The following is a 12,011-nucleotide window of genomic DNA, read 5'->3' on the forward strand; positions in this document are numbered from 1 at the left end:
AAACAATCAAGTAAGGACATGATTGAATCAATTTCTAAAATCAACCTAAAATAATATATGTGATATTATTTAAGGGGAAAATTGATATTTTATCATTTTATTGGGTTTTTAGGTTTTTCTATAAATAGAATGTTATGCTTTTTATTTTCGAAGAGAATGTAAATAGAGTACAATATAGAAACACTTAAAACACAAAAGAAAAGGGTTAACAATCTATGTTATAGCAATCTCTCTTTCTCCTAAAAGGGTTTAAGAAATTTCTCATTAGTGATTCATGTGAATTACTATTAGAGGTTAAACATTTAGACAACTTGTGATTTGTGATAACCCAGCCTTGAAGCAAATACTCAAAGCCGAAAAGAATATATGATCTAAAGATAATCTTTATATAAACCCTAAACAACTCTAAATCAATCTAATGAGATTTTTAGAATTACTGAAAAATTTTAAATTTATTGTTTCCGCTATGTGTATGTGTTTTAGAAAACTTAACAAAATAGTGATGCAAAGAATATGATGGAATAATACGGTGGTGGTGGTGATGATAATAATAATAATAATAATAAGAAAATATTTTATGGTGATAGTTAAGCAATGATGATGGTGATAACTTAATAATGATGATGGTGATAGTCTGATAATGATAATGATAATGATAATAATAATAAAAACAAAATAATGATAATGATTGAAAGAATAAGATGATATTTAAAGTTTATAATTTTTTTTAATGATATTTGTTTTTTTGAAGGAACAAGGAACTTGGACAATCCTAAATTGAGGCATCAATATCGATTGAAAATCTAAAGCACCTACTTAGGTTCACAATTCCAACTCAAAACGTTATCAAGTAGAAATTTGAACAAGGAATATATTTGAAGTCTTTAATCAAGCTCGTGGTTAGGTTTTGAATAGATAGGTTCTGTCTCTATACCTCAAGTTCTGGTAAACTCATACATCATTCAACACGAAATTAAATGCACATTTTTATTTTATTTATTATTATTCTGAATTCGAGTGTGATGGAAATTATTTGCGTGCTTGTATTAGTTAATCAATCCAAGCCCAGACAAATAAAAGAACCACCGCCGAACATGTCCAAGAAGTGCCGGGTGTCAGCTAGGAAATGCCAGCAAACACCGAAACCCCCCCGGGCAGCCATGGCAGGGAGGCAGGGGCCTCTCATCTGGTGGTGGTGGAGAGTGACTCACGCGTTGCCACCTAGAAAGTGGGCCTTACAGTGACAATTGACACGTACAGTCTGCATCTCTAGCTTTTAGTACAGGGTTATGGTTAGATTAGATAACAATTTCAGAATAATAAAAAAACAAAAGGGTTAGCTGTAATTAATTAAGCTCTTTATCGATATTAGTAAACACAAGAAGACAGTGGGAGACCGTATACGGAAGAGGGCCATACCATACGGCTTTGTCACGGCCGGATCGCACCCTGTGTTCATGGGACCCTCCTTTTGCTCTGACTCCAATACCCTAAAACGATACACTTCTCATTTTGCTCTCTTACGGCTTCTGTTTCTGTTTAAGTAACTAGGTAACTATACACTGCAATTCGGGTTAAACTTTTTTCAATATTAAAAAAATATTCAAGTGATTGTAATATTAGATAATTCGATTTAAATTAACTAACATATAGTTTAGGATACGAGAATGACAAAACTCGCAAAAGAAAAATGAAAGGAAAATGTAAAATTTAAGGTTTAAGGTTTAATATCAAAGATGATTTTTTTAAAAAAAATACAACGTTGAAGAAGAAAACTCAAGTCACTCATGATAATTTGATGAACCAACAACTCGCAATATGAGATGAGAATAATAAAAAAAGAATTTTCAAAAGAATGACCTAGTAAAAACACCAAAGTTCAATTAAAAAAAAAAAAGTCAAAAAAACTTTAAGTTAATTTAGGTTAACTTTTCTGACCCACATTTGAAATAACCAAACAACAAAAAAAGTGAAACAATAAAAAGTTCAAGGGTAAATAATTTAATACAAAATAATGAAATTAAAAAGGGAAAAGGTCATAAAAAATCAAGGGAAAAAAATTTGAGTTAACCCGGGTTAACTCGACTAACCCGCCACATGTTACATGAGATCAAGATAAAAAAAATTTGACCTTCAAAAGAAGAGCCTAACAAAAAAGGCCCAAGTTAAATAAAAAGTTAACAATGTCATTAAACTTGACTTAGCAGGTTAATCCTAAGACTTCCTGACCCGACTCTTTAATTAGCTTGAGCTTTAAATTAAACCATGTTGGAGTTGTTCCAACATGATTCAATCGACTTGAAGGGTTTGAAAACAACCCAATTAACCTATACAAATATGATTTAAAAAAAAATTAAGATGACATCTTTTTTTTTTTTCATAAATATTAAGATGATAATATATTAGATTGACCCGAGGTCAATTCAGGCCCAACAACGCTTAACCTCTTTTTTTTCTTTGTTTTTTTTAATTTAAATTTTAATTAACACCCTCTCTATTATTATTTTTAAAATATTTAGTTCACTTAAAAAAACAAATATTAATTAATTTTTTGATTTGTTTTAATTTCACATTGCTTCAAAGATATTATTGTATTTTTTTTATATTTTATATAAATAAATTGTAATTGCATGATGCAAATAAAAATTGTATGTTCTTAGCAACTAGAATTAACCACTATGATAAAAAAAATATAAAAAATATAAATGATATTTGGAGTTAAATATTTATGTGTATCTACTTTTTTTTTTTTTTCATTAGGAAGGTTAACTTTCTGCTTCTAGTATTCTAATTAGTGTTAACAATTCTTTTATATATATATATATATATATATATATGTATATATATATTAATTTATTTTATTAAATTTCAATAACATATTATTAATTTTCAATAAAAAAATCATGATACTAAAAAACCATTGATAATAATTGCACCTTATTCCCTTACATTTAAAATTAGCTTGTCTTAGAAAATACTAGATAGACGACCTGCACTATGCCATGGATTAAACCTAAAAAGAATTTGAATGTGAAAAAAGTTTTAAAGAAGTAAGAAAAATTCCATGACTTGAGTTATAGATTTAATTGGGTCTAATACACGAGTTTGATTTAATTATATAATAAAAATACAATAACAATAAATAAAATAAATTTAAAAAATATTTCACAAAGGAGCCTTAAGCCAAGTGGCCTTGGACTTAAACCACACATGAGCGCTCTCTCGGCTCAACTTAGGCTAGCTCAACTTAGGCTATTTTATGAATCTTAACAGAAAATACTTTATGAAACAAAGCTAGGTTATTGTGTTACTAAAATACAATAAAAATCATAAAAAATCAATTTAAAACTTGTATTGAAAAATGTAAGTGGGACTTGCTACTAAATACATTGAAAAAAACTCTCTCTTACCAATGAAAATAAACTTGTTGGGCAAGTTATATACTAACTCGGGATTTAGATCATAATATTAGAATAATCTCATAAAAATCAAATTAATAAAAAATACAATACCTAATTTTCAATAATCCAAATATAAAAGGATACAATAAAAAAAATAACCTCTAGTAAGTTCGCTAAACTCTACAAGTTGGATAATGTTAATGAGGTAGTCTAATAAAAGATAAAATTAAAATTAAAAAATAATAAAAAATATATGAATCAACTTGAATTAATTTGCCAAAACTATGATGTGGATTATAAAATTGAGATAATTTCATATAAAAAAAATTAGAAAGTCTAATATTCATGCTGAATGATGGATTTTTAAAAAAGAAAATTAATGAAAAAAAATAATTAAAAAAAATATTAGCCATGGTTATCCTTTCAATTTAATTTTAATGAAATCTGTTACTAGCGACGCACGGGCAATGGTAATAGACTTATCGAAAAGAAAATGAAATCTAATGCTTGCAGTAATTAGAAGGGAGAGGCCTTTCTGGTCAATTCGGAACTGTTTAAAGAAGTCGAAAACACGGCAAGCACAAGCACGGAATGGCATGGTGGATATTCAGCTAGAAAAGCAAGGATAAATTGAAAAAGAGATGGACAAAGGTCATTATCATGAAGACCCGGTTTGTCTCCTCGGAAGTGGATCTTCGCACGTTGTGATTGTCAAACACCTTTCCTCCTCCTCTTGCAGTCAGAGAGAGTGAGTGAAGCTTGTGTTTTCCTCTTTTTTACTTTCTTCAAGAATATTTTATTGTGTGAGACACAGAGAGATAAAACCGCCAGCGCTTGGCTTGCTTTTCACTGCTTTGCACACTAGAAACAACAACAATAACAGTGTTTACACCAACCCAACCGACTCCCTTTCTCTCTTCTTTAACCATACTCGGCTTTTCTCTAGAATTTGATTCCGGGTTTTGACTCTGTCTGCGGAGCCACCATTTTATGGCATGAAAAGATAAGAAAAACCATCCTTTTGAGCTTGTGTTTTATTCAAAACAATGGTCTTTTTGTTTGATTTAAAGCTAGAGCTTTGAGATTTGCAAAAGGGTCAGTCTGAACATTTTGCCAGGGAAAGAAGTGAGCTTTTTGGATTTCTTTTGCAGCTTGATTTTTTATATGAAAAAACTTATGTTTTTCTTGTTTCCAAATTTGGCTTTTAGTTCTGTGATTCAAGTTAAATGGTTGATTAATGTTTTTGTGCTCTCGTTTTTTGGGTTGGTTGGAATTGTTTTCATCAATGTTTAAATGCGTGAGCACCGAATGTTTTGAAATGTAGTTGAATGAGAAACAGTTTCTGTGCATGCAAGTTCAGATGTTTCCTTGTCGGGTCACATTCAAATTGAATTTCTAGTCTAAATTTAGAGGCGTTGTGGTTTCTACATTGAGTTCCAGAGGCTTAAGGGTTAAGCATCTGGTGATTTTGTCAAGACTTGGTTCAAATCCATGAAGAATCTTTACTGTTTTAAGCAAATCTATAACAATGGAAAATCAGAGAGGAGGCTTTCTCTTGGAGAATATAAGAGAGCGGTTTCTTGGTCCAAGTATTTGGTGTCATCCGGGGCAGAGATTAAAGGAGAGGGAGAGGGTGGATGGAGCGCAGATATGTCCCAGTTGTTTATTGGTAACAAATTTGCATCTGGGAGGCACAGTAGGATATATAGGGGGGTTTATAAGCAAAGAGATGTGGCAATTAAGCTTATAAGTCAGCCTGAAGAGGACGAGAACTTGGCTACTATGCTTGAGAACCACTTCACTTCAGAGGTGGCTTTGCTGTTTCGGTTAAGGCATCCTAATATCATCACTGTAAGCATCCAGTTTCTTTAACTGCATGTGTTAATGTCCTGTGCTTGATATTAACAATACATGGTGTTCCATTTTCTTTTTAATTTAGTGTTTGGATTTCTAAAGGAATATGTTGTTAATTACCTTAAAACTAAATTCTTAACCTCTCATTCGAACCTGTTGTGATCTTATACATATTTTTACTTGTTAACAAAGGGTGCGGAAATGGCTTGTAATTTTGCTGCAGAACAATGAAAGTGATTCCAACATGCAATGTTTCCTGGCTTGGTTTTGTGGAACAAATTTGGTAGAAATTCATTAAACTTTCAATATCAATTACATATTGCCCATGTGCATTATTTATCACTCTCTTTTCCGTCCGTTGATAAGGAGTCGTCAAAACATTCTAGCAGTAGCCTTGTAATATCATGCTTTACAAGATTGTGAACTTTTCACCATGGGCTTGCAATCTTATGAAAAAACTCTTGGGATTTACGAATTCTAATTTTGATATAAGATCATCAATGCTTCTTCTGTTTTCCAAATGATGTCATTGAATGGATATTTGCAGTCTGAGGTATGGTTAAAAATGAAGTGGACCAGCAAAGAAAATTGATACAGTCATGGACATGATTGTTAGCTAGTATTTATGATGTGCAGCACTTCTCTTCTGCATTAAATATTTTTGGCAGCATATCCTTCAGCAGTTAAAAGTTTATAGCTAAATCACTAATTATCTAGACTATTTCATTAGGGTACCCATACCAGAGGTTGCGATGGCCAGTGGGGTCTTTAGTATCTTTTCTAGATTGACGAGGCTAGGAGACTGAAGAATGAAGATTGAAGGAGAGAAAACAATTTGCTTTCTTATTTATATTTTACTATTGGAAGTCTTTGTCAGTGTTGTCAATGGACCAAAAATGCCATATATCCTCATCTCCTCATGTTCAGTAATTCTTACATATTTGGAAAAGTAGATTAAATGCAAATTCCTAGACTCTTGGGGATGTTTCTCTGTACAGATGAGCCTTTTTAATTTTTACATCTAGGCCACTTCAGATGTTGGAGAATTGAATCTCTGACCCTACTGGCATTGTACACAGTCTAAATGGTTTAATCAAATGACAAATTGTGCAAATTTTTGTTGATTATAAGTCACACTGTCTTCTTCACTTTTGTCATTCAGTTTGTTGCAGCTTGTAAGAAACCTCCTGTATTTTGTATAATCACTGAGTATCTGGCTGGGGGTTCGTTGAGAAAATTTCTCCATCAGCAAGAGCCATATTCAGTTCCTCTCGATCTAGTTCTGAAATTAGCCCTTGACATTGCACATGGGATGCAATATCTCCATTCACAAGGGATACTTCACAGGGATCTCAAATCTGAAAATTTACTGCTTGGAGAAGATATGAGCGTCAAAGTTGCTGATTTTGGTATTTCCTGCTTGGAATCTCATTGCGGTAATGCAAAGGGATTCACAGGTACATATCGATGGATGGCTCCTGAGATGATCAAAGAAAAACATCACACAAAAAAAGTTGATGTCTATAGTTTTGGCATAGTCCTCTGGGAGCTCCTGACAGCAATGACACCATTTGACAACATGACTCCAGAACAGGCTGCATTTGCTGTCTGCCAAAAGGTAAACTCATCTGATTCATTTTACTGGTATGAATCTAGTAATTGTAGGATGTTACTTATCTCTATTTGCATATGAATTGTACTTGACATATCCTGAAATGCATATACATCAGCTAGACATTTCATTGCCTCAAGCCCTTGGCTGTTTCCAAAATCTCGAATGGATTGTGTATTAATAATGATAAGACAAATGAAAAGCTAGATCCTGAAGGGGAAGAAAAAAGTTTAAAAATGGGAATAGGAAGGAAACAACAGAGCCTCCTCTCAATAATGATGTTTCATATGATAATTAGTTTTTTTTATTGATAATTAATGATTTTGCATTCTGAATTTGTCATGTATTTATTTTGGAGAATTTAATTTGAGAAGAACTTCAAAATTTGTGCTATTCCCAGAAAGCATGGCTAGAAATGTTTTCAGGGTGTTTTAAATTTTTGATAATTTTGCATGACATATTTTTTCTTAGGAATAATTCCTGCGAAAATACTCCAACTTTTGAATAAAATTAATTCCTGCGAAAATACTCCCAACTTTTGATAATTTTGCTTGACATATTTTTTCTTAGGAATAATTCCTGCGAAAATACTCCAACTTTTGAATAAAATTAGTTTCCAGGACAAATAGGAAAGGAATATCTGCAGATGCAAGGAGTAAAATATTTATTTGAGCTTTTGATTCATGTCAAAATATACAGAAGTCTAATTATTTATCTGTCAAACAAATAATTTTCATGTTGTGAATCATTTTGCTGTCGGCAAAAGTTAAGAGATATATTAGGATGCTAAAATGAGGAATGGGAAAAAATGGATGGAGGACCAGACCAGTAGGGATTGATTTGTGAGAATTTGATCAAATGTCTCTTAGAAGGTTCAAGAAAATTAAGAAATATTGGATTGTAGTGTTTTATGAGTTGAAAGTACACATGGTTTTGTTCCACTGAAGGGGTTACAAGGTTCAGAGTAGAAGGAAACCGGGTCAAATTTCATGAAACAAGGCAAAATGTTCTGCAGTCACTCATGCACCGAGAATCAACATGGAAGTTTTTATTGACCTCCAAACTAGTGTCTTACTGCACATTTAAATAGTTCATTTGAGTTTTTTCTGCCAATTAGCTTGCTAGCACCCATGCACTGCTTCCCTTAAGAGATCTTTGAGTTTGAGCCTCTCCTTTGTAACCACAAAAGAAAAAAAATAGAAAGAAAGAAAAGAAAAGAAGAGTTCCTAGTTTTGTTAAGATCTCTCAGGTAATATACATCTGGATATTGAGCCCCACTCATGCATAGGTTAATGATATGCTATAAGGATAGACTGTCAGGCAATAAGTTCTTTTGAATATCCTTGAAAATTAGGATGTAATGAGCAACAATCTGATACCAACTCATTGCTGACTTGAGGAGAAAGAAGGCAGATATCTATTTCATCTTATGAATGGTGGTTTTGTCTTTAAGTCATTAATCTTCTGAGTGAGAATGTCAGAACACATTCTCACTCTTGTTGAAGGAAGTTCTAAACCACATTCCTTCAGCCTCATAGATCATCATGCACTGTTTAAATTCAATTGTCAATCCAAGAAAATTTTAGGATGACGATGCACAGGTTAACGTAACTGGTCCCATTATTTTTTTATTGTCACATAGCTCCCAATTTTCTACTCATGCTTGCAATTGTGGACAGGATGATGGTAATGACGATATGGTAGTGGTGCAGGTCTGATATTTTAATATTATCGAGAAGGAATATGGCCTTTGTGGTAATGCAGATTTGAGATCTATAATGGGGAATATTCATGTAGCCCGGTTATTGCATCTAGTATTGTATTAATATTCATCTGTTACGTGATTGGGAGGGTTCCAAGTCTTATTCTGGATGTGCTCGTCAGTTTTATCTGACGAGATGGAAAATGTTCAGCATGGAAGGTTCTCAATATCACATGTCCAAATGTGACTTACAATAGGAACATTTAAGCTGCAAAGAAGATACACCAGAACTGCATCAATGATATGAAATTGCAATAATACAAGTGGATCAAATCATTTGCAATTTTGTAACATATGCTTGTTTTGGTCTTCTAGATTCTTCCACTGAGATGCATCTTCCTCACATGCTGGAGCACTGTGATTACAATCAGTCACATGTGCCCGTGCCTGTGTTGTAGCCATTAGAAGTGGGGACCATGCTGTCTTTGCCATTCTTTTGTGGTGTCTATCTATCTTCTTGAAAACTGTGTTATATATCAAGCCAATTGACATCATAGTAGCATAGACAAACGTAAAGTCTGCTCTTTTGATTTTGAAGGTACATAACTCGAGTCTGTATATTGTATGTGTATGTCGATTCATGACAATCTGTTTCCCTTACCACCCAAGTGTACATCTTATGATCATATTCTCCATCAAAGTAAGTGCTTGACAAGAAGTGACATCTTTTTCTCATTTTGTGCTCTCAATCTTTCAAAGAGGAAATTTGCCTTAATCCCTTGTTAGGATTATTTTTTCACTTTCATTAATTTCTTGCATCTGATATCTTCTGAGCTTTCTGCAGAATGCCAGACCACCATTACCCCCAAAATGTCCACTGGCCTTTAGTCATCTCATTAACCGATGCTGGTCCAGCAACCCGGATAAACGACCACATTTTGACCAGATTGTTGCGATTCTGGAAAGCTATTCAGAGTCCCTCGAGCAGGATGCCGAGTTTTTCACATCCTACAAGCCTCCCACCAACCATACTATTTTGAGATGCTTCCCAAAACTTATAGCTGGCCGCCGGTCCGCTTCTGTAAAAGCCTAGGAACTGTAACTAAATTATGTGTAATGCTATATGTATCATATGCTTTTCTTTTCTAGGGTTGTATGCTCAGTTATGGTTAGGAGCTTATGAATGGCCTTGTCCAAGAATCACCAAGTGATTACATGTGACTATATTCCAGAATAAAATCAAATCAATCAATCTTATATGAATCATGCATTGCAAATAATCTCTTCAATATTTTGTCAAGCAAAACCACCTTTCTATTTTTCAAGTGATTCTCCATAATAATATATTTTGCATTCATATTCTGTTACCATAATATCTGCTTATATAGTTGTATATTTTGATTATTTGTATTTGATCCTTTCTTATTATATAGAATTACATAACTTAATTATTTATTGTGTATATAATGAAAAGTTATCTCCTTCTTATGTTAAGGAGGATTTCAACATTTACCATTGTTTTTCAAACACTTTCATGGTATTAGAGCCAAGATTGTTTTTTTTTTTTTTGAATCCTTTTCATGGTTGGTTCCTCTTCTTCATCTCCTACTCTTTCGCTCAACATAATGTTGCATTTGCTCATCAAAAGCTTTTTGGTTATTTGAATGGTAACATTATAACTCCTTCTAACATGATTACTGCCTCTAATAACGCCATGAAGCCAAATTCTACTTATTTAGATTTGAATGTTATACAAACACATATGTTCCTATCAAATCCCCTCTACTTAGATCTTCATTTTTTGTCTTAAGATTCGAGAAAAAATCACAACAATCTCAAACCCAAACCAATGAAATTTTCAGATGGTATGAGTAACCACTTTGACCGTTGCAAAATAGGACAAAGTTTCTTTCTTAGTTATAATCAATGGTCATACTTCCTTTTTAAACATCAATAGTCAAGATTCCACTAGCTCACAAGCCGTAGAACCTCCCAATTTCTCCTATAAAAGTCCCACAAAACCCTAACCCAGGGAGCCTATAAAGAGGCCATAACCACATTGCCATTTCATACTTCAAGCCTTAGCTTCTAGCTTTGAAAAACTTGACACCCTACATCTCACGAATACGAAGCCATCAGACCTTCCCCCCCCGTAACTTTCTCCCTTTCCACCATAAAACACCATTGCCCAAACCTCATTTTCCATTGCAAATAAATAATCAAAGCCAACCATAGCTTTCTTCCTCATATGTCACTTTTTTATCTTTGCCAACAAATCATGGTTCTTAAACAACTATAGAAAAAAAAGAGAGAGGATGTAGAAAGAAAGAAAGGAATAACAGGAGAAGAAATGGAGAAAAAGATTTGGTCTAATGTTCATCTGGGAAAAGATATACTAAGTTGTCATTGCTATTATAGGTATAACTCTTGTTTTCTCCAAAACATGACTCCTCAATATTGTTTGGTTATGTTTCTTGATCTTTTCTTCTTTCAACACTCATTTATTTTCTCTATGTTTTGTTGTTGTTGATATTGTTAGCCTTAATTGATAAAGCCAACCATAACTTTCTTCTCTATACGCTAGTTTTTTCTCTGCCAATGACTCAAGGTTTTTTAGAATAGCTAGGCTTGACATGTAAAGTTATAGTCCACTCTATTAGGGTGACTCTGCTTTAAATAATAGATATACTAACAATTAAAAAACAAAATAGTGCCTTAATGATAGTTAGATGAATAAATAATGCAGTTTATTTTAGGTAGAGTGTACTAGGGGTGATATTATCCTTTCTATACACAACCAACCCCCTTATCTAAACTCTAAAGATTAGTTAGGATTTATAGTGACCAAAATACTAGGTGGTGATTCCAAACCTCTTAAACCATAAAAGGGTAAGAATTCCTCGTTCTTTCCACACATACTCAACAACTTATGATCTAGGAGGATGATCACCACGACACCACAAACGTGTAACAGGATCTATCACCAATTTCTTATTTTACTAGATATATATACTATGCGATTTCTATTGATGATTGTACCAGATTTAGGGTTTCTAAAAAATTTTAATTTTTTTTTTGCTTAAAATGAATTTTTTTATATATATTCTCAAATCATTTTGATGTGATGATGTCAGAAATAATTTTTAAAAAATAAAAAATTTTATTTTGATGTATTTCTAAGCGAAAAGCACTTGAACCACCACCGCTACCACAATCCCAAACAGGCCCTTATTTGGGTATTCCTTTTAAAACACATATATAATTTCTTTGATACTTTTATCAAGTTACAATGTTATATAAAGATTCAATTATCATAAAAAATAAAATCATCTTAGTGTGATGGTGGAATTGAATCTACAAATATTAAGTTTCACTCTTATTTGCATTATTATGACATTGTTCTTTGTCTGACATGTCCTTACACTCCTAGTCAAAATAGTGT

The 12,011-nt window shown here is 32.8% G+C and overlaps 1 protein-coding gene across 2 annotated transcripts; it reads left to right on the forward strand.

Annotated features, from left to right (window-relative positions):
• The first annotated feature begins 4,095 nt into the window (after positions 1 to 4,095).
• LOC118044830 (serine/threonine/tyrosine-protein kinase HT1) lies at positions 4,096 to 9,749 on the forward strand. 2 transcript variants are annotated; one of them, XM_073403573.1, is made up of 4 exons: positions 4,096 to 5,252; positions 5,479 to 5,538; positions 6,418 to 6,873; positions 9,414 to 9,749. In XM_073403573.1, exons 1-4 carry the CDS (start codon positions 4,893 to 4,895, stop codon positions 9,660 to 9,662), a joined length of 1,125 nt encoding a protein of 374 aa, XP_073259674.1. In that variant the 5' UTR covers positions 4,096 to 4,892; the 3' UTR covers positions 9,663 to 9,749. The 2 variants fall into 2 exon arrangements, with proteins under 2 accessions (XP_073259674.1, XP_034909209.1); XM_035053318.2 differs by lacking the exon at positions 5,479 to 5,538 and having other exon boundaries at positions 4,101 to 5,252.
• The last annotated feature ends 2,262 nt before the right edge of the window (positions 9,750 to 12,011 follow it).

The sequence above is a fragment of the Populus alba genome, chromosome 12 (assembly GCF_005239225.2).
Source record: "Populus alba chromosome 12, ASM523922v2, whole genome shotgun sequence".
Taxonomy (NCBI): Eukaryota; Viridiplantae; Streptophyta; class Magnoliopsida; order Malpighiales; family Salicaceae; genus Populus; species Populus alba.